General features: G+C 36.7%; 1 protein-coding gene across 2 annotated transcripts in view; it reads right to left on the minus strand.

Moving 5' to 3' along the window:
* The window catches only part of LOC126360331 (TBC1 domain family member 9-like), a 184812-nt gene that overhangs the window by 86266 nt on the left and 73947 nt on the right, over positions 1-24599 (minus strand). For both annotated transcript variants that reach the window (XM_050007700.1, XM_050007701.1), the window contains exons 11-14: positions 23364-23597; positions 18490-18693; positions 17699-17957; positions 10872-10944 (exon numbers count right to left, since the gene is read on the minus strand). In XM_050007700.1, the coding sequence (XP_049863657.1) occupies positions 10872-10944; positions 17699-17957; positions 18490-18693; positions 23364-23597 (770 nt within the window). The remainder of the gene's footprint in view (positions 1-10871; positions 10945-17698; positions 17958-18489; positions 18694-23363; positions 23598-24599) is intronic.

Genomic DNA, 24599 nt, shown 5'->3' on the forward strand with positions numbered 1-24599 from the left:
CTGAAATAAGTTATATTTTAAATTAGCATCAGATTCATTGTACACCTCATCCCAGTCTAACTACTGAAGATTTTCTCTGAAGTTTCTAATTGTTTTCTACAGAATCCAAACTGATCTTCCCTGAGGTCGGCTTTTACCAGTTTTCCCATTTGTCTGTAAAGTCGTTATGAAATTGCAATGGAGTAGCCGATGTATTTATATGAGTGATTGCTTTGTATATTTTACTAGTTTCTGCTCGTTCTATAAAGAATTTTCTTAAATTGTCTACCTGTCCATAATATAGGTTTTTTATGTCGATAAATCACCTTCCTCCTTCCTTTCTGCTTAATGTGAATTTTTCTGTTGCTGAATGTATGTGATGTATTCTATATTTGTGGCATTGTGATCGTGTAAGTGTATTGAGTGCTTCTAGGTCTGTGTTACTCCATTTCACTACTCCAATTGAGTAGGTCAATATTGGTATAGCATAAGTATTTATCGCTTCTGTCTTGTTTCTTGCTGTCAATTCTGTTTCCAGTATTTTTGTTAGTCTTTGTCTATATTTTTCTTTTAGTTCTTTAATATTTGTATTATCTAATCCTATTTTTTGTCTGTATCCTAGATATTTATAGGCATCTGTTTTTTTCCATCGCTTCTATGCAGTCACTGTGGTTATCCAATACGTAATATTCTTGTTTAGTGAGTTTTCCCTTGACTATGCTCTTTTCTTACATTTGTCTGTTCCAAAAGCCATATTTATATCATTGCTGAATACTTCTGTTATCTTCAGTAATTGGTTGAGTCGTTGATTTGTTGCTGCCAGTTGTTTTATATCATCCATGTATAGCATATGTGCGATTTTGTTTTGGTATGTTCCAGTAATATTGTATCCATAATTTGTATTATTTAGGATATTGGATAGTGGGTTCAGAGCAAGGCAGAACCAGAAAGGACTTAATGAGTCTCCTTGGTATATTCCACGCTTAATCTGTACTGGCTGTGATGTGATATTATTTGAATTTGTTTGGATATTTAGTGTGGTTTTCCAATTTTTCCATTATTATGTTTAGGAACTGTATCAATTTAGGATCTACTTTGTGTATTTCCAATATTTGTAGTAAGCATGAGTGGGGTAAATTATCAAAAGCTTTTTGGTAATCAATGTATGCATAGTGTAGCGACCTTTGTTTAGTTTTAGTTTGATATGTCACCTCTGCGTCTATTATCAGTTGCTCTTTACATCCTTGTGCTCCTTTGCAACAGCCTTTTTGTTCTTCATTTATAATTTTGTTCTGTGTTGTGTCATTAATTTCTGTGTAATGACTAAGGTTAATATTTTGTATATTGTTGGTAGGCATGTTATGGGGAAATATTTAGGGGTTTGTTGTGTCTGGTTGATCTTTAGGTTTCAGATAAGTTATTCTATGTGTAAGTGTATCAGGGAATGTGTATGGGTCTGCAATGTAATTGTTAAATAATTTAATGATTTAAATAAAATAGAAAGGAACTTCCACATGGGAAAAATATATTAAAAACAACGATTCCAAGACTTACCAAGCGGGAAAGTGCCGGTAGACAGGCACAATAAAATAACACACAAACACACACACAAAATTTCTAGCTTTCGCAACCAACGGTTGCTTCTTCAGGAAAGAGGGAAGGAGAGGGAAAGACAAAAGGATGTGGGTTTTAAGGGAGAGGGTAAGGAGTCATTCCAATCCCGGGAGCGGAAAGACTTACCTTAGGGGGAAAAAGGATAGGTATATACTCTCTCTCTCACACACACACACACACACACACACACACACACACACACACACACACACACAAGCAGACATGTCTGCGCGCGAGTATATACCTATCCTTTTTTCCCCCCTAAGGTAAGTCTTTCCCCTCCCGGGATTGGAATGACTCCTTACACTCTCCCTTAAAACCCACATCCTTTCGTCTTTCCCTCTCCTTCCCTCTTTCCTGAAGAAGCAAAGCGTTGGTTGCGAAAGCTAGAAATTTTGTGTGTGTGTGTTTGTGTGTTATTTTATTGTGCCTGTCTACCGGCACTTTCCCGCTTGGTAAGTCTTGGAATCTTTGTTTTTAATATGTTAAATAATTTAGTTAGATGTGAATGTGTTGAGGTGAACTTCTTTAGGCAGAAATTTGCTATTTTATCTTTTGCAGGGGCTTTCCAATTGTGAGTAGAATTAATTGCTCAGGTGACTTCATGTTGCAAAATTATCACTTCAGTAATTTGTGGTATCATCTTGTATGTGTCTGTTTCTGCTTGTATCCATCGTGCATGCCATGGTTTGTGTTGAATGTTTGGTTTTGTTTCCTTCTATTTTCACTTTTTTTGTATCTTCTAAGTTGTTTGGCCAATGCTTGTAATTTCTGCTTCTTTTCATCTAATTGCTCTATCATTTCTTGTTATGAGATTTTACCTAACCTTTTTTGTTTTTTGTCTGATATTTCATTTCTTATAAATTGTGTTAGCTGTCCGATGTTTTTTCTCAGTTTTTCTATTCTGATCTGTAGCCTGTGTTGCCATGCTGGTTTTGTGGGTTTCTTCTGTGTGTTGGTTGGGTCTGATCTCTGCCTAGTGTGTATATTTAGTGTAGTGAGTGCTCCTATATAAACCAGTAGTTTTAACTCTTCCATAGTTGTATTTTCATTTATTTTGTTGTGTATGTTTGTGTTGATAGTAGCAGTAGTAGTAGTTGTTGTTGTTTTGACTTGTGGGTTATTTGGTGGTCTATGCAAGAATGGTCTAATGTCTGCATTTGTGTCTTTGTATTCTATATATGTCAGCTGAAATTTTTCTTCTATATCTAACACGTGTGTCACTTCGTGTTCTATTTGTGCTTGTTCTGGTGGCTGTCTTAAGATTTTGTTTTCCTCTGATTGTTTAACTGATGCGTGTTGTTCTTTGTTTGTTTGCTCTGGGACGTTTGAGTCCATTACTGTAATTTCTTCTTCTTCTGATTGCACATTATTTTGTTCCATTATTTGTTGTACTCGTTTGATGTTTTCTAATTCTGACTGTGGTATCCTGTTATTTTTTATTATTACACGGATCTGATCAGCTAGTCATTGATCTGTTAAAAATTTTAATTCTGGATATCTGGTAATAAATGTTGCTTATGCTTGTGATCTGTATCCAGTTGTGTTGGTTCCTAAGTTTGTTGCTTGGTAATAACAGAACATGAGGTGTCTTAACTTCATCTGACAATCTCATCCTCTGTCTTTGTTTTCCTTCTAGGGTGGTTGCAGGAAGCATATCCTGCAAAACACCTCTATTTGGATTTTAATCATTTTCCGTGTGGCTAGCAATGTCATTACCATTGTGGACGGGCATAGGGTTCACATGTCGTCCCCGGCCATGACAGCACTTGTGCGAGGCTTCATTAGTTCTGTCCTGAACCAACTAATCACACTAAAAGGGGGGGTTAGCCCTATTAGGGGTTTGTTCTTTTCGTCGCCTTTTACGAATGGCAGAAATTATTATTATTATTATTATTATTATTATTATTGTTGTTGTTGTTGTTGTTGTTGTAGATGAAATGTTCCTCCAATTACCTACAAAATAATATTCTACTGCAGCTCATTACTGACGGCACATTCTCTCTGAATTCTCCACTTAGAGTGTTATTAACCCTTTCAGACCCTATGGCTAAAATTGTGTACATTAACTTTTACTGTGTCTTAGTTGCAACAGAAGTCCTTTGTCCCAATGGAAACCTGACGCATGCATTTGTGAATTTTCAGCCCACTCATCATGCACAAGTACTGCCAATTGTTGGAAATCACTACGAAAATATTAGCAAGGCAACAGCGTGCAGCAGCTTGAGTCCACCAGAAATCACAGATGTGGTCAATTTGCTATATAATACAGCATAATTGAATATATTTATTGTTATTTTGCATGGTAATTATTGAATGATCATTTTACTCTTTATTAAAATACAGAATATTTTGTAAACAGTTATTTCGTTCCATAAAATGAAGCCAAGTGTATAAAGTATGTTTTGAAAATGAGTACATTGATATAAATCTTGCATCTAAAATCACTTAAGCCATTAAAGCGTAAAGTAGTTCATTCTTTTCTCCAGAAAAAACTCAGGTCTGAAAGAGTTAAGTATAGTAAACAATGCCACACTATATGTAACACCTCCCCAAGGCTCTAAGCTAATAACAGACACTCAAGTGTTACAGACTTATGCCTATATCTACCATTCAAGTTCCCTTAACTGCTGCAGGAGACATACCACCATCCTTTAGCTCCATCGTCCTCAGAGCTCCATGGCCCATGCACACCTGCCGCCTATAGCTTCACCACCACATGAGCTCAGTGACTGCAACTTGGACCAGTTGCTACCAGCTTGCAAAGGAAATTATTATTGTAAATTTTTTGTAATCCCACCTGAAATTCTTTGCTCCAGCAGCCCATGTACCCCAACATATGGAGTCTTAGCACAGGCAATTCCTCTTCCCTGGAAGTCACTGATTTGCACTTGTGTAAACTCTTCCAGGGAAGGGGGTATGAGTTCTGCAAGCCACTACCAGCCTAGAGGGTACCAGTACTTCTTGGCTACTTAAAATTTTCACTTCTAGTACCCCTATACGACCTCTTGGGGGCTACGTGCTGGGTAGAATCATCAGCACAGCATTAAGGTTGTTTGTTCCAGTACAATGCTGGCCGACAAATTTTCCTCACAGCCTGTCTGAGTGAGTAACAGGGAATGTGGCAGGAGAGTCACGTGTTGGTTGCAAGGTGTGCTAGAGAGGTGGTGGACAGGTCTCTGATCCTCGCCTCATCAAAATTTGATGCCCCTCCTTCCCACCTCATCCTGATGGGTCTCACTTCTGGACAACATCTGCCATGATCCTCCTGACTGGTGGCCTGTTCTCCAGCTCCAGAATGCATCAGTATTTTTTCTGTATACGGCAATATATTTTGAATATTGATCCTGGAGCCTTTCTTTTCGATTATAATTCTCTCTGAAGACTCACTTTCTTGATAAAAATACCACCTCTACTTTCAGTTTTTTTCGCCAATAACTATGAATATATTAAATGAAAATTTCTTAGTTAAGTTGTCCATGTTTTTAACAACTTCTTTGAATGATGCACCATGTTTTGTAATACTTTGTACACTTAAGTGGTTGCCTATGTTGTCCTGCAGTAATTTCCTATAGTTTCTTCCATGACTATCACTTACGACAAAAACTTTTGTCTTGTTCAATATTTGTTGCCAATACGTTACATTTTTGTTTTCCAACATTCAATGAATTATTTAGTTCATGATCACATAACTCATGTGCTATAGCTTCATTGCTAGTATCCTTATTACTAGCTACTTCAGGTCTAATAATTTTCAAATTTTCACACACATCATAACAGAGATCTTTCATTATAGCTTGCTCATAGTGACTTACTTGTGTCTTTTAATATATTATTAGAAGTAATGTGACACTGTTTTCTTCTTGAAGCACTTTCTTAGTTTCATCCTCGTGCATCACCTTCGTTCACATTTATGGAAAGGGTGATATTAACTAAAGTGTGATCACGTGGGATATCAAATGAAATTTGCAGCTTGACTAAGGATTTCTTGGCAGGGAATACACAGCTCTTTATTTTGGATGGAGTGTCCTTAACCATTGGTGAAGTAACTAAGTGTGTGCCAGGGAAGTGAGATAGGACTATTTGTGTTCATACTGGATATTCATAATTTGACAGTCAATACTAACAGTTCCTCAGACACTTTGCAAATGATGGAGTTTGTATAATGAAACACTGTCTGAAAACCTGACTGAAAAGAGAGAGAGAGAGAGAGAGAGAGAGAGAGAGAGAGAGAGAGAGAGAGAGAGAGAGAGAGAGACAAACAAAAGAAAAATGCAGTCACATCTTAATAAGCTTCCAAAGTCATGCAAAGATTGATAACTAGCTTTAAATGATGAGAAATTTAAAATCCAAAGACACAGTACTGTATTTCAAAATTCTGAGTTTCACAGTTACAAATCAAGCTTGTTGTCAAGCATGACTTGTTCAGATGGTTTCATCAAAATCCAACATTTTCTGCTGTTAGAGGTTACTGAAATATACAGACTTTTGTAAATCTCTTTTTTGCTGTCAGTCAGTTAAAATGAAGTCTACAAATGCAAACTGTGTTGTTTCTGAGATACTTGAAGGGAGACTAACAAATTAGTGGTCTACACAACAACATGAACTTCTGATTATTGCCCAGTTGGGGACAATTTTGTCAGGGAGGAGATTGCAGTACAAAATTAGGCTATTAAACTATAAAATGGATATTAATACATGTAATTCAGAAAATGGTATACAAGTAACCGAGAGCTCAGGTGGTACGAAGTGCAGGCCGGGAGAGAAAACATGCAAGAAGTCCAACAAGAAAAAATAATGCTGGTTATTGCCTGTTCACATGAGCTATCCAACGCCCTAGTGAGCCCCAATGCCTTACTAAGAAAGGAAAGCAGGGCAGCTTATCTTTCTTATGATGATATCACGAATTTTCGTCATCATGCAAATTGTCTAAACAAAACTGATCCTGATTTTTTTATTATTATTAAAATACACAATTATCATATTAGTAAAAATCAGGAACATCAAGAAGTAAGCAACATCAAGAATATTGTTTCGATAATGTACAGCACAACAAAGAAAGATGATCAGACATTAACTGTATGTGCTGCAACATTTCATTTCAAGCAACATCAAGGATGCCCAAAGACAGACACTCCAATTTGGCCAATGAATTTTATGCAACAGAAAAGTTACCAACTGAAAACCAAGGGGGAGAATGCGGCACTACTAAATATAAGGAAGGTACACAAGCTGTCATAATATCAAAACAAACAGGTGTATAAAAAGCCACTATTCAAGGCAAAAGTTTCAAAGAGGATATTTACCACGCAAGCTGAATACAGTCAAAGTGTGGAAACATTTCTGTAAAAAAAGCGAAGTGTCATTGCTTCCAATTTGCTGTTATTGAAGTACAAACATATTTTCTATCACTGCATTAATTTATCAATTAGAACTCCCCACACAGATACATGCTCAAAATGCAAGGTTGAAATTGAAAAAGGAACAAGATCTGGACAAAAGGAATCACTAATAACAAATCACAGCTTGCACAAACGTCACGCAAAAAAATTCTATGCAATAATGAACAAGGACAATCCAAATGTAGTTTAAGTATGATTTGATATACAACAGAATCAGCCAATTCCATAGAAATAGCTGGTGCTTTGTTTCCCTATTTGTGATCACACATATATGCCTCCTGAAAGAGCGCTTGGTACAGTGGAAAAAAAGACTACAAAAAAGGAAGATATTCTTTCATAGACTGAATACTATAAAATGTTGGAACATTGTGAAGACTGGGAAGCAGATGATGTCCAGTTCAGTGCACCAAAAGCTGTGTGATCTAAGATGCTATTCCAAAATAAATGCACAGTGAGTATGGCTTATGTAAAGTCTCAGAAGAAGGTACTGTTGTCAGTACTGGACACATAATGAAAGTCCTGGAAAGGTTGAGGTACAGAAGTGCAGAAAATGTAGCCAGGAAGTCAAGAAAGCAGCCACCTTGGAAAAGAATAAAATGGTCATCAGAGAAAAGAAAATGAATGTATTAGAACTTGATAGGCATTTTAACATACCAGTTAGAGCAGAAGAATTTTATAAGGACACTACTGGAAGTATAGTACTTCAGTACATTATTTTTATTTCTATGTAAAATGAACAAGAAAATAGTTTTCTCTCTAATTAATGTTAAAGGTAAAAACAGAATTACTTTGAATATGCATATTAACAAAACTGACTTTCATCTTTGCATTTATCAACTTCTGGAGAGAGGGGGAAAAAACTAGAGACTTTGTTCCTCTACTCTTGATGTAAACATTGAAAATTTTAGAGAAGCCAAACACACAATCAGAATCATGCCTACAAAAGCAGTATAAATGTTAAATTCTCTCATTTACGTAAACAGTATTTTGGTATGCTATTTTAAAAAATGTGTTTCCTCAAAAATTTACTTTTTGTGTTTATTGACATTTCAAGACACCCCCAAATAGAATCAGTCAATTCATACAAATACTTGAAGGTAAAAATTTGGGGGATATGAAAAGGAACATCAGTAACACTCAGTTGTGGGTAAAGCAGATGATAAATTTTGGTAAGTTGGTAGGATACTGGGAAAAATCTGTCTAAAAAGGAGAGTGCTTAGAAAACACTAAAGCAACCAATCCTACCAATATTGCTCAAATTTATGAGACTCATACCATGTAGAGCTAACAGGTGAACACACAAATAGATCAGCACACAAGGTCAGTGTCTTGTTTGGCTAGTGACAGTGTGTCATGGAAGTGCTTTTACAGACCAAGATAGGTTTAAAAACATAAATTCTTGTCCTGCTGAGAATGGCCTTTCTGATCATGATGCTCGGCTAGTTACAGTATATGACATAGCTCCATTCAGTAATTCAAAACTACCCTCCAAAGTTGTGTGTTCAATTAATGACTCAACAATTAGAAATTTCAGAGAAAACCTTCAGTAGTTAGACTGGGATGAGGTGTACAATGAATCTGATGCTAATTTAAAATATAACTTATTTCGTGATACACTTGTAAGAGAATATGAAAACTGTTTCCCCAAGAAAGTAGTTAAATCTAATAAGAAACTATGAAAAAAACCTTGGCTTACTAAAGAAATAAAAATATCTTGTAACCACAAAAGGGAACTGTATCTAACAAGAAAGATTAATGACCCAGAAACAGCCAAATATTATAAAAACTACTGTGCTACATTAAGAAAGGTTATTAAAAAGTCCAGAAGCATGTCTGAAATTAATACCTCCGATAACGAAATCAAAACAATTTGGAATATTATTACAAGGGAGACAAGGAGACCAAGAGTACAAGATGATGGCATCACCATCAAAGCGAATGGAAACTTGATAAACAACAAGCCGAAGTCAAAAACATTTTGAATAATCATTTTTTAAATGTTGTAGAGAAAATAGGATCTAAATGTTCATTAGAAGAAGCAAGGCAGTTAATGGAAGAGGCCTTACCCACACCATCTGATACAATTGAAATTCCACCCACCTCTCCTTCTGAAATTAGGAAGATAATGAACTCTCTCAAGAATAAAAGCTCACATGGAATTGATGGCATTTCCAGCACGATAATAAAAGCTAGTTCCCAAGAGATAAGTGGGATTCTTAGCCACATGTGTAATAACTCTCTCAAGCAGGGTATTTTCCCAGATAGACTGAAGTATGCCAATGTTAAACCACTGCATAAAAAAGGAGATACATCTGATGTTAACAACTACCGCCCAATCTCTCTTCTGAGTGCCTTATCCAAAATTCCTGAAAAAGTAATGTACTGTAGAGTAGCTTCACACCTTTGTAAAAATAAAGTTTTAACAAAATGTCAGTTTGATTTCCATAAGGGTTTTTTCAATGGAAAATGCTATATACACTTTCACTAAGGAAATACTAAATGCTCTGAGTAACCGGAAGCCACCCATTGGGATTTTAGTGATCTATCAAAGGCTTTTGATTGGGTAAATCATGGAATACTTCTAGATAAGCTCAAGTACTGTGGTATGAATTGGACAGTGCTCAAATGGTTTAAATCATACCTAGCTGGAAGAGTGCAGAAAGCTGAAATAAGCAGTTCACATAATATGCAAAAAGCTGGTCATTTCTCAGACTGGGAAACAATCAAGAATGGGGTGTCGCTAGGTTCGGTCTTGGGTCCTCTGCTGTTCTTAATATATATTAATGACTTGCTATTCTATATTCATGAAGATGCAAAGCTGGTACTTTTTGTCGATGATACAAGTATAGCTATCACACCCAACAGACAAGAATTACCTGGTGAAATTGTAAACGATGTTTTTCAGAAAATCATTAAGTTGTTCTCTGCAAAAACACAGTATATACAGTTCGACACAGTAAATGGAATGACACCATTAATAAATATAGACTTCGATCAGAAATCGGTAGCTAAGGTAGAATATTCCAAATCTCTAGATGTATGCATTGATGAGGGGTTGAACGGGGAAGGGGGGGGGGGGGGGGGGGGGGGGGGAAGAGGATCTGCTGAAACGTTTGAGTTCAGCTACTTATGCTATTAGGGTCACTGCAAATTTTGGCGGTATACATCTCAGTAAATTAGCTTACCATCCATATTTTCATTCTCTGCTTTCATATGGCATCATATTCTGGGGTAACTCATCATTGAGTAAAAGAGTGTTCATTGCACAAAAGTGTGTAATGAGAATAATTGCTGGAGCTCATCCAAGATCATCCTGCAGGCACTTATTTAAGAAGCTAGAGATCTTCACTGTAGCCTCACAATATACATATTCACTTATGAAATTTGTTATTAACAATCCAAACTAATTCAAAAGTAATATCAGTGCACATGGCTAAATACTAAGAGAAAGGATGATCTTCACTACTCAAGGTTAAGTCTAACTTTGGCTCAAGGTGGGTAAATTATGCTGCCACAACAGTCTTTGGTCACTTACCTAACAGCATCAAAAGTCTGACAGATAGCCAAATAGCATTTAAAAGGAAATTAAAAGATTTTTCTTATAGAGACACCTTTTATTAACCTGACACGTTCCACATCATTACGAGGTGTCGTATTCATGATCTATGGAACAAGTACTAATCTAATCTAATTTAATCTAATATGTGGAGCTATGGAGGCACCATCTGACATGTACCTCACAGTGGTTTGCAGAGTACATATGTAGTTTTAGATATACACACCACAATCCAAAATTTCTTCATTTATATACGACTTTGACCTTTCTCAGGAAAAATTAGTATTCAACTGGAGTACAAATACCAATTTAATACTTACCTGAAATATGACTTTTGCACCATCATAGAAAAAGCAGTCTATTATGTTGACAGCACTTTCATATGGCATCACACTGGGAAAAATAACAGTACAATATCAGATTCAGTTTTAATACATGTACCCTTAGTAAAAAACTATCTGTATGAAGAATGTGAGTGAAAGAGAAGATGGTATTGGGAAGAAAGGCTGGCAGTGGTGATAGTGGTGGTGGTTTCACAATATTCATATTAGCAACACAATATCTAAAATAGAATGATGAATTCAGTTAAATAACTGCAGAATCTTCCAGTTCTCTACTGATAACTGTGGCAATGCAATTTTCAATAGGCACATCAAACATTCATGTGTAAAATACATCAATCTCTGTGGCCTGCCACTCCAGCGTGTAGTTATGTCAGCATTCTACAGTGGCCTCAGCCTGCCGTTACTAATGAACTAGTCAATTCTTTGGATTGACACTGTTTCTTTGTTTTACTGTTGTGACTGGCTTGTATCCATTACCACTGCTCTCTTGTTGGTATTGGATTGTGATACAGTTTCCTCTTGACCTACCTCCCTTAGCCTGTGACGAGTTAATGCAGTTCCAAGCTTTGACACCACATTTATTTAATGTGTTTGTGCCGAGTTTTAAGTGAAAATAAATCTTGGGGGCTGTGAGATTATCTATTTCTTGCTGTCTTTTTTATGGACAAGTCCAAACAAATGACAGTACCTGGTAGGAGGACTGTAAAGCACAAAGAAGCCTGTCTACCATACAGAATTTTCTCAAATCCTGAATTCAGACGTATGAATTGTTTAGTGCCAAACTGTGAAGTTTTATTCTCATCATGTTGGATCATAAATGCCCTAATCTCATTCTTCTTTTCTCCATTTTTTTCCTATATTTGATTCATGATATGTTCTAATTTATTTCCCTTGAAACATAGCAAGTTCAGGACATCAGCCTGTTTATAACAATCCTCATTTCACAAAAAACACATTAATACGTCCAGATTTTCATAAATGCACATTTGAAACTTCTTTAAATTTTTAATTCATCATCACAAGTTTAGTGTCCCAACTGTACAGAATTTGGCTTAAAATTGTTTATAGAACTAATACTTCTTAAATTTTAGGGAATGCAATACAATAAAATTAAATGAAACCCCCATAATGAAACTGATTTAGGTAGATGTGATACTACAATAGTACCAAATCCTTTCTAATGTTTTAAAAAATTATATTTATTTGGTAAAATCTCAGCTTTTGGCTTCCCCGGCCATCTTCAGGTGACAACTGAATGTATCAAACACAAATAAACATGATTTATGACATTCACAGTTATTATTAGTACAGAAGAAACAAAAATGATGCAGTGTTTACACAGAGTATATATGTGGGCAGGAAAAATAAATCCCATATTTTTCTGAATATCCCAGTTACAAATATACTTTTTGCCAGGTGAAAATACACTTTCTCGGGTGAAAATAACACTTTTACGAGTGAAAATACTCTATACCCTAGGTGAAAGTACCTCATTTCCATGTTAAGTGACAATATACTTTCCCATGGAGCTTTAAAACCTATCAATCCTTTGAATTGTTAAGGTTTTATACACCAGTGTCGAATTTTCCAATACTTTTTAGGAAATGAAACCCAGCAAAAATAATTGTTCTGGAAACACTTTTGATTCGCAGTAACATGTACATTGTATATTTTTGTGTTATGAAAGTATAAATACAAACTCCACCAAATACATTACGGTAATTTCCAAAGCACTGAAATCGAGATTGTGATGTACTTTAGTCAATCATAGCTCATGTTGCTAGCTCATCTCGCAAGCCAATGACAGCAGGTATTCAGAGCATAGGACATGTGATGCAGACAGCCAACAGCAACAACAGCAAACACACAAACAGATAAAGTTAATGGTTTAGGTTAATTATATGTACAGTATAACTACAAGAAAAGCTAAGCTTTCACATAAAATACAGATTGTCAAGAAATTTTTACTGTCTTTTCCAAGGGTATGGTTCAGTACAATTATAAATTGTGACAGTGTCAGCAGTCAACAAGATCAATAGGCTATCCACAGTGCACTCTATTTATTTTTGAACAGTTTATTTAGCAATGTAATATGTTTATCACACTGAAACAAAATACTCATCCTTATGTTCTTGGGGTCACAATACACAATCTACAGACATGCGAACAACTCCTAATTTTCCCAAATTTCACTATAGACCTACAAACTGTTCCTAAATAATGCAGCACAGTGATGCGTAGACATGCACAGTAATTGTTAACTGTTCAAATAACGCATAGCACAGTCTACAGGATTGCTCACAAAATAATGCAATCAATGCACACAATCACCCTCCGCCACCCCCTGTCCAGTAGAATGCACAGGAGATTAGCGGCAACCCCTGCCAAGTGACACAGCTACCCTCAAGTGTGAGGTGCTGACGTCCATTTCATACTTGGCACCTGTCAAATTCCTATCCAAATATGTGTTCACCTAAGAAATTGCTGAAAAAATTGGACTCCAGATCTCTATTCAAAAGACACATATATGAAGAGCATCTGTGATAGACCTGAATGGAGGATCACTAATCCGGGAAAAATCGGACGAGTTAAGAATGTCACGTATCTCAGTGAAGTCATCCATGAGAATGGATTAGAAGAAGAAGCAAGTAATGTTAGGATCAGGAAGCTAAACCAAGCATACCAACTGACAAAGAATACCTATAACAAAAAGTCTTGAGTATAGGGGCCAAGTTCCGACATCATAATACAGTTGTAAGACCTGCGGCTTATTCGCATCTGAAACTTTGACCATGAATAGACAAGGTCAAGTTGAGCGGCTGGAAAAGTGAGCGTGTAGGATATTAAGGAAAATCCTAGGTAATAGATGGGTTGATGGACAATGGCGAATTAGAGCAAATGAGGAATGGACAGCAAGACAGAACCTATCACAGCAACCATTAAGAAGAGAAAATTGTTATTTTACGGTCACCTCATGAGGATGGATGGTGATTGACTTACAAAAAGAATATGGAGTTTCATCCGATCCAAGAAAACAAGGCCAAGATGGTTCGAAGAATGTGAAAACGATGTTAGACAGATTGGTATCTCTGAGAGAGAAATTCCTGACAGGAACAAAGTTAGAAGATTGGTGAACCACCAACAAGGTTTTAAAATGTCATCAATGTCCAAAAGACAGGGAGGAAAATTATTCGCAGAGCACAAACAGGCACTTCTTGGCGGGCTCGGAAGATATCGGCAGGAAGTCAAAGGTGGAACAAGAACAAGAAGTTGGTTGTTACCGCGCAGTCCACAGAACCTCAAATCGATGATGATAATAATAATAAATAAATAAATAAATAAATAAATAAGTTCACTGCCATGCACCGAACATTTCATAGGCTATCTAACTGATTACATTTTCCATAAAGAAATTTGATATTTCTGTAGAAAAGCCAGTTATGTCTGAAATTGCTGAAGAACTCAACTGACACTTCTTTAATGGATATTTATACTTTTTTAGGTTAAAATTAACAGTCAAGATTATTATACTTTTTTCCTTTGTTGTCACGTAATTTTTAACCTTTGAAGAAGTAAAATAAATGTGAAAAGATAACCTTGGTCTTCCTTTAGCGTATGTTACCGTTTAAGATGCATCAAATGCAAACGTGCCAGCATCATTTTAAATAATGACATCATGGCTGGTCTCCTGGACCCAAAATTTTTGTAAGCGGTAGTCCTCAAAGTTTTAAGTTTTGAATGAGATTAAAGCACTCCATGGTTTAAGAAATTCATCACACATTCTCACAAATAGCATGATGCACCTTGTGTAAAAGGAAATTTACTTTACTTTTAAAGTTTCCCAAATCACCATTCACAATATTTTCCTTATTAGAAATTTAAACAGTTGTGATATCATGCTCATCAAAAGCAGTTTGTTTTTGAGAACTATTGTAATTGTACAGTCTTTGTGCTATAGCCTTTGACACATTTTACTGTTAGCAGAGGCCTGTGTGCGCCCTTTTTTTTTTTTTTTTTTTTTTTTTGCAAATGGGACATTTTCTTTGCAACTACAGTTTTATTTTCATGTTACTCTCTCATTTATGTTTTATTACTGGAGCATTATTCTGCAGCACTGGGGCAAAGTAAAATTCTTTGTTGGAGTATCAGTTATCATCGGTCAAAATCACAAAAATTTAACTGAAAACTAAAACAATGAAAAATTCCAGGAATTTTGGAAAGTTTTAGGAGTTTTTGTGGACGAAAAATTTCCTAGGTTTTTCCCAGTGTCCGGGGGCATATACACCATGCACAGGAAAACATTACAGTTTGTTACAAAGAAATAATTACATAAACTAAAAATGGGGAAAGGAGAGTTTTATTTTGAGATACATTAAATAACTGATGAGCAATAAGATGAATTTACAGTCTGAATTTAACATTTGTGAAGAAAATTTAATTTAACAAAGGAGAAAAGAGAAAACCGAGTCTGATAATTTAATAATAAGCTGGCACTCTGTGCCATTTTGTGTGTGTATTTCCAGTAGGGTCATCTTTTTCGTTTTCTTAACAGAATGAAAAACTTCATATATTGCATCTTAACACAGTGTCATTTTTGTGTCTTTTATACAAATAGTATCTATGTACATTACACAACATGTTTTTCTGTGTTTACGACATTCAGTTGTCACCTGAAGAAGGCCTGAGAAACTGGAAGCCAGTTCATGAAGAAATAAACATAATTTTGTAGAACTTTATTTTGACGTTATTAAGTTCTACCACGCACCAATGAAAAATTCAGTTACTCTAAATTATTTTAATTCAAGAACAAAAATCATACCTCCAAAATGTGTCATTTATGCATTTACCATAATTTAAACTTCATAAATTATTAACACACCAAAATTTCCTACATCCAGAAAGTCTTGAACGGCAGAATCACAAGAAGATCTTGTCATGGTGGAAAGCAAAAAGGTATACATTATTTTACATGGTCCTTGACTACAATGATTTAGGGAAAGGTTTGTAAGCTAACTGTTCTGTCAAAAGTTCAAATAGGTGTCATGTTACTCTGAATTTGCTAGTGATTGGTGGTGTTACCTAAGGTCTTATGGTTAAGAAGAATTCTCTCTGTATGCAAGTTATCTCCCAACCAACTTCTCACGCATTTTTAGCATTGCTGTTACTTGCCCTTACCTCCATATTTTGAAATTATCAACTGCCTACTGATACTTTCACTTACAATGAATCCCAGAATGGCACTATGCTCATTACTAAATGGATTTGTAATATGTACTGAAGATATCAGACACTTGCCAGCATCTCATTCTTGATGCCACAGTACTTTTACTTCAGCTTTATTGTTTATCACTAATTTCTAATAATATTTACCAGACTATTACTTCTGGCATACAAGTCGCCATGTCTGTGTGTGTTTTATTTATTTATTTATTTATTTAGTGTTCTGCAGATACATGTGCCGAGTAATTTGCTATGACTGAAGTGTGTGAAACTGTACACAGTTAAGATATAAATTACATAAATACAATAAAAGATATAATGTAAACAAAGTTATCAAATAAAGGACATATACCCAATTAACAGATAATTGTGTTACACTGAGGAAGGATCAGTGATACACACAGGAAGCAAAATTAAGCTAAGTATTACGATAAATAAATACACGAGTACCAAGAAACAAATTTTTGTATATCTATGATACTTCTCAAACCAAATTTAATTAAAAGTATTTCTACAATAATTGTGTGTAATGGCTATATTCATTTTCTCGAATAAATTGAATGACCATACGAAAAGAATTCTGTATAACATTATCTTCCATTATTTGTTCGAATTTTGGCAACTGTTTGAGAAGTAGTTTGATATGTGGTGGGAGTGCATTCAAAAACTTAATAACAGAGAAATAAATTCCTTTTTGAACCAGATTAAATTCCTCAGTTCAATATACAGGCTGTTTTTGTTTATTTTGCTGTAGTCATGATTTTCACTGTAGTGTTGTGCAGAGAAAAATTATTACACCCAATGGTCAACAAGGAAACAACACATAACGAGGAGGTGGTAAGTATCCTCATCTTTCAATACAAGTCTCTGCAAGAGTGTCTATGATGGACACCACTCATTACTCCAATGGTCTTTTTTTTGTGCACTGAATTTTTTTTCTATGTGTGGTTAGTTCCCCAAAAAAAACACAGAAAACAACGTTAATGAATGAAAGTAACCAAAGTAGGAAGCCTTAATGGTATCTATGTTAGTCACAGAAGCAATAATTCATAGTGCAAATGTTACTGAGCTAAGTCTTTTAAAGAGATGAAGAATGTGGATAGTCAATTACATTTGCTGCCTATATAGGCACCTACTAATTTTGTAGCCTGAACTGTTTGTATTGGTTAATGTGTACACTTTACATTAATTTCTTCATGAGTTATTTGTGATGTACGGAATCTCACATAATAAATTTTATTCTGCACCGAGTGAGAGACCATTTGAAGAAAACCAATTTAAAATTTCATTGAAAGCCTTATTCATAGTTAGTTCAATATTATCGTCTGATAATTCGTCAGTGAGAATTGCAGTATTATCTCCAAAAACGGTAAATTTATTTTTTGTATCAGAACGAAGACTGAGGTTGTTAATGAAAATAAGAAATTGTGTGTGTGTGTGTGTGTGTGTGTGTGTGTGTGTGTGTGTGTGTGTGTGTTTCAGTTTCTACTTACCAATCTCAGCTTGCAATAATTTTGGTAAAAACTAACAGTAAATGAATTTACCACTACTTTTATTATAAAATATTATCTGTTTTAAAGTACCTGAGGAAAATGGTGAGAAACCACGACAGAGATATCATGCGTATCATTCCTAGTGCATCAAGCCGTGCATGTAGACTAGGTAGATGTTCCAATGTGAGGTCATCCAAAACACCTTGGTCTACCAGTGCTCCAACTACACGAGTGTTGTAGTAGTCTGGGAGCAAGCTCTCACAAAGTGTTGCAAGTTGCCAGAATGCTTGTTCTTCAGAGCAGTAAATCAGAAGTACTGACGCAACTATGTTCATTGCCTGACAGTAACCTATAAAAATAAACATAACATTCACTTTTGGAAATGCAGATTGTGTGTAACCTGATCAAAGCTTTCCCATTTTCCATACGTAGTTCACCAAACTGAAGGCCTTTCACCAGTATGATCTTCTTCCCTCCCAACCCCCACACTTCAGTTTACTAGATTACTGTCACTCATCACAAGATTAACAACAAAATAGCAAACCTTGATTCTTAAATAATATTTAAACTATATGTCTTTCATGAAGACACATGACAAATAATTCAGGGTGTTTCATTATCCCTCCAACAAACCTCAGATATTGGATACAGACTCTGCCCTAAATTAGACTTGGGTCTGTAGTATTCATTTTTAATTTGTTTAGTCATACAGTCATTCCAGAATCAACATCACTAGGTGTGTTTCAACCCTTAGACACCATATTTAAAGTGGACTCAAGTTATGAAATGCAGTTCCGCCTGCTGATGTGAAATGAATCAAGATAAATAAATTAATAATACCTAACCTTTTCATTTAAACAAGAGAATGAAAACTGACTCACCAATCTGTGGGTTTCTCCATGCGTATGCAGAAAGTACCCTGCGCAGTGCTGAGATACCAACTTCTGATTGGAATGCTGGATGTTCAGGTAAGGAACGATGTAAGTCTCTCTCTATCTCATCATTTGCAGTCGATGGTTTGCCTAATGACTGGTCTACAAGTAGTCTGTAAAGACCAGGATTAGCTGCCATTTCATTTGCAGCACCTATAGAAATATATATTTGAAGAAACAAATGCAATTGTAGAACGTAACTTATTTGGTATGAAGAGCAGCTGGTTAAGAGTTTTGTAATATAGACAGAAAATCTGCTCACCACTGTGCAGCACACAGAAATGAATAGAAAGACAAAACTAGCTTTCAGCACAAGGGGCTCCTCCTCCTAGGAAAGATAGATTAATAACATTTAAGAATTTCACCTGGTAACTCTAGAGTTAGCTTCCATCTTGAAGCCTTACCAGTCTATTCTTGTTCAAGCATTTTCTCTTGTGACATGAGAGGAGATCCTGCTTCTGAATGCTAGGACTTTCTAGTCTATGTGCTTTCAAATGGTGCTGTTTGGTGAGTATATGTGCAAATATCATGTTAAAAATATTTTCAGTGCATTGAATACAAGGGATGGAGGGAAGCAGGCAGACAGAGAGAGAGGGAGAGACAGACGAAGGTGGGAGGAGGAAAAGAAAGGATAGAGGGGTAAGAAGGGCACAGAGCAGAATAAATAAGTAACTACTAAAACTACAATAAAACTGACAGACAGAATGCATCACTGATCAAACAATAACTGTTCCATCTACTGGGTGTGTTCTATGACATGAGAAGTGAGACGTGACCACCTGTTACATCCACACCAGCACTTCACATAATCCCTTCACCCCAGCATCAACTTCTCTCCAACTCCAGCAGAGATGGGAATCTTACTGACACTCACGCAGTTTTTCTTTGTTGGATTATTCTTTCTACATTTCATTTTCTCATCTTCTTCTAATCAGTCCAACTCTGTCCCTACTGTAATATCTGAAATAAAGCTTCCATAATGCTTAGTACTGTACTGTCTCTCATTTATTCTGAGGTCCCTTTCTTCATTTTTAGCTACCATTCTCCTCATAACAGGTGGGTCCCTCTTAGCCTGTGCTTTGAGTGATCTGCCCCTTTCCCCAGCACAATCTCACCCTCACTCTCACACCTCCAGTAGGTAAGAACTGGGCAGCTTTGCTGTCTTTTTGGGATTTTAACTATTTTATGAATTACTTTTCTTTTTTATTTCATTTTAAGTATAAGAACATTATAGGGATTAAAATCTTTCATTTATTCTTAGTGCACAAATACACAACAGTGAAAAGACCTTCACCATAGGCAGTAATCTAAAATTTCAAGATGATGACAAAAATTCTACAGCTACATCTAAGCTCTGCAAGCCCCCGTATGGTGCATGACAGAGGATACCCTGTACGACTACGTCATTTCCCTTCCAATTCAATTCGGAAACTAAGCAAAGGAGAAATTACTGTCTACGTTCCTCCATATGAGCCCTAATTTCCCTTATCTTCATGGTCTTTATACACAGTTTATTTTGGTGGCAGTAGTTTCCTTTGGCAGTCAGCTTCAAATGCCGGTTCTCTAAATTTTCTCAATAGTGCTCTTTGAGAAGAACATTGCCTTCTTTCCAGGGAGTCCTATTTGAGTTCCCAAAGCATCTCCATAATACTTGCTTGTTGTTCAAACCTACTGCTAACAAATCTAGCAGCCCACCTCTGAACTGCTTCAATGTGCTCCTTCAATCCAACATGGTACACATTCCAAATACTTGAGCTGTATTCAAGAATAATCACACCAGCCTGCTATATGCTGTCCCCTTTACAAATGGACCACACTTTCCTAAAATTCCCCCAATAAACTAAGTCTACCATTCGCCATACCTACCGCAGTCCATTTCATTCCGATTTGCAACATTACATCCAGATATTTAAATGACTTGACTGTATCAAGGAGGACATTAGTAATACTGTACCTGAACATTACATGTTTGGTCTTCCTACTCATCTGCATTAGCTTACATTTTTCCACATTTAGGGCTGGCTGCCATTCATCACACCAACTGGAAATTTTGAACCATGGAAAATCCAGGATCGAATGTAACAATATTGTGAAAAGGAAAATTGCTACTCACCATACAGCAGAGATGCTGAGTTGCAGATAGGCACAACAGAAAGACTGTCACAAATAATAGCTTTCAGCCAGTAAGAGCTTCATCAGAATTAGATAGAAAACACACACATACACACTCATGCAAACACAACTCACGCAAACAGTGTGGCCTCAGTTGCCTGAGACTGCAGTCATATGTGTGTGAGCTACATTTGTGAGACAGTGTATCAGTGTGTTTGCAGTCCACTTCTGAATAAGGCCTTACTGGCCAAAAGCTATTATTTATGAGTCTTTTTGTTGTGCCTATCTGCGACTCAGCAACTCCAATATACAGTGAGTAGAAACTTTCCTTTTCACAATACTGTCACAGTCCAACTGAAAATTTTGTTTAAGTCACCTTGTAACATCCTACAGTCACTCAACTTCGACACCTTACCATACGCTATGACATCAGCAGCAAAGAACTGCAGGCTGCTGCCACCTTGTCCGCCAAATTATTTATGTATATACAGAACAACAGTGGCCCCATCAGTCTTTCCTGGGGCACTCCTGGTGATACCCTTGTCTCTGATGAACACTCGTTGTCGAGGACAACACACTGGCTTGGGACTTCATGCTAGGCGAGAGATTTGTGATAAATTCAGACTAGGTAAGAGGCCAGTGTCAGAGTACTTTTTGTATATACAAACTGGGATTCCACCCAGATCTGGTGATTATTTACTTTCAAATCTTTCAGTTGTTTCTCTACATCAGGAATACTTATTACTATGTCGTCTAAACAGGAGTCTGTCCGATGGTCAAATGACAGTATGTTTGTACGAATGTCCTCTGTAAATGATTTCTTGAATGCAAAATTTAAAACTTCACCTTTTGTTTTGCTATCTTTGACTGCTACACCAGACTGGTCAACAACGGGACTGAATGGAAGCCTTAGACCTACTTGGCGATTTTTCTCCATCAGATCTTTTGCTAAGGTGTGACGGTGTAGTAGTTGTATGCTTCATGCATAGATCTTTTCACAGAAACCCAGATCTCTGCTAACCTGTACTTGTTGTCATTTGTGTGATTCTTTTTGAACCGAGAGTGTAACAGCCTCTGCTTCCTCAGCATCTTCTGAATTTCATTATTAAACCATAGTTAGTCTTTTCCATCCTTTATCTATTCACTACGCACATAACTCTCCAGACTAAGATTTACAATCTGCTTAAACTTTGCCCATAATTCCTCTACATCCGCCTCACTGGAACTGTATGATGCCAGTTCACTAAGTAAGATACTAATAACTGTTTATCTGCTCTGTCTAGCAGAAATGCTCTCCTAGCCTGATTTATTGACTTTCATAATCATAGCTACTATAATGACATCATGATCGCTAATTCCCATTTCTACACTGACATTGTCGATAAGATTGGCCTATTTGTAGCTATGAGGTCTAAGATATTTCCACTGCATGTGGGCTGTCGAGCAGGCTGCACAAGACAGTTCTCAGAAAATGCGTTCAAAAGTATTTCACATGACTGTGTCTGTACTATCTTCAATGAACTCATAGATATCCCAGTCTATACTCAGCAGGTTGAAGTCGCTTCCAACCAGTGTTGCATGATCTGGGTATTTACATGCTATTGACCACAGACTTTCTCTGAATGACTCTAGAACTATCACAACAGAATCGGGTGGCATGTAAAAACATCTAACAATTAACTTGGTTTCACCCACACGTTATACGTGAAAAGGTAACTTCACTGTCAAACTCAATTTCAACCTCACTAGAGGAAATATTTTTGTCAACTGCAATGAACACCCTCCCCTCCCCTCCTATGATCTCTAATATGATCTCCGATGTGTGTGCCATGACTCACAAAGTATGTCAGAGCTTTCCACTTCAGGATTCAGCTAGGTCTTGGTCCCAAGAATAATTTGAGTGTGAGAGCTTTCCTGGAGGGCTCTAAAGTTGGGAGCTTTATTACGAATACTTTGACAGTTTACTGACAAAATTATTACAGCCAAAATGTCTTTATTCTGAATGCCATTTAAATTCCCTTGCTGCATATTGACCAACTGACAAGTGTTCATCAGAGCACTTCAAACTAATGCCTAGCTTAAAAACCCTCATTTGCACTCCACAAGTACTCTGCTACCGGAGTAGCTGCTTGCTTCATTTAGTGCACTCTGACCTATCAAGAGAAGGCCTACAAATCCCCAAAGGATAATGCAGGTACAGAAATCTGTAGCCAAAACTGCCACAGAATCGATGAAGCCTTTGGTTCAGACCTTGCACTTGGCTACAAACCAAAGGACCCCAATCAATTCTAGGAACAATGCTGCAAATTGCTAGCTCAGTTTGCACCTCGTGCATGAAGCAAGCAGTATTAACCACCTCCACTGTCTGTACACACTGAGGATCACCTCAGAACCCATGCGACAGTTGACGTCGGTGCCGACGTGAGCCACAACTTGTCTACACCCTGCACTCTACACTCTTGATAGCTGCAGGCAAGGCCGACTCCATATCTTGGATCTCAGACGAAGGCCTCCTGGCACACATATTGAGTGCATATTGGCTTTCTTTCCAGCCCTGAATACTACATGCCTAAGAGGCTCCATAACATGTGCAACATTGGAGTTCCCCATAACTTAACTTGTTGCTCTGTAGATGTATATCAGCAGAGAGTTATGGCCTAACAGTGACAAACTCACAAATTAATTGCTAACAAATAAATTGGTCTCCATACCTGAAAAAGCCATCCACGTTTCTGCTCTGAGTTCATCAGGTATACCACCTAGTACAAGTCTTGCCAACTCGCTGGTTCGATACATAGATACGCCTCTTCCATATTCCGTAAAATGGGTTTCCCATTTTCGCAACTTCTCTTTCTGATGTTTAACATATTCTGCCGAAGTCTCACAGTTAAACAATGTCATCATTGGTGGCTGGGGGTTCCATTCCGGCAAGTACGCAACAGCAACTAATGAGTTAGAAAAAAAAAAAAAAAAAAAAAACACACATCACAGAACTCACTGAATAAGGATACAACAAGAAACAAACAGCAATAAGGGTGCACAATCTTCACATCGTCTTGACTCATTGTACATTTCTGAAAAAGAAATATAATTAAGTATAAAAACCTTTAATCTTTTCCTGCATGTTTCATAGCCTTTAATATCTTACATCAATCTCATTGCAACACCACACTTGTTCAAACATTCAGTTATTCGAGCAATAAATAATGCAATCTCGTGCATAAATGCACATGCGCAGTGACTGTAAAGCAAAAACCACTATGTTGCATGCAGGCACATGCACACTTAACACAAAATTCTATCTAGAAAAATTAAAGAATAATCCTTGCACCTTTCCCAGAATTTACAAATTCAATGTTCAATTGAGTTGAAATCATCTAGCTCTCAGGCAGATTTACTGCCCACTATCACAACCCTAAACCAAAGAAATTCAAGCTCTTTCCTTCAACTATAAAAACACTTGAGGAAGCTCACCTGTGTTCACATTACTGGGCACATTCTTTCTTTCTTTCTTTTTTCTTCTTCACACCTGCCAGTGTATCAAGACACTACAATGCCTAATTACTATTCCAGGACAACATGTTTTCATGTTTTTGCTGGTAAAGAATTTCAGTCATTAAATTTCATTCACCGGATATACAAGATTGTAGCAGCAAATTAATAAGTTTATCAAAAGGAAGAAATTTTGTAATATCCTGTACAATGGAAAGGTAGTCATACTTCAGCTTCAGAAATATCAGTGAGGGAGGGAGAGGCAGAAAGTGGATGGGCTGAAAGTGGGACTGATGAACTTACCTTAGCATAGGTAGGACAACGTACACATGGCACTCTAAGTGTAGGAGTGAGCTGGAAGAGAGAGAGTGGGGAGAGAGAGAGAGAGAGAGAGAGTGGGGAGAGAGAGAGAGAGAGAGAGTGGGGGAGAGAGAGAGAGAGAGAGTGGGGAGAGA

The sequence above is a fragment of the Schistocerca gregaria genome, chromosome 1 (genome assembly GCF_023897955.1).
Source record: "Schistocerca gregaria isolate iqSchGreg1 chromosome 1, iqSchGreg1.2, whole genome shotgun sequence".
NCBI classification, from domain to species: Eukaryota; Metazoa; Arthropoda; class Insecta; order Orthoptera; family Acrididae; genus Schistocerca; species Schistocerca gregaria.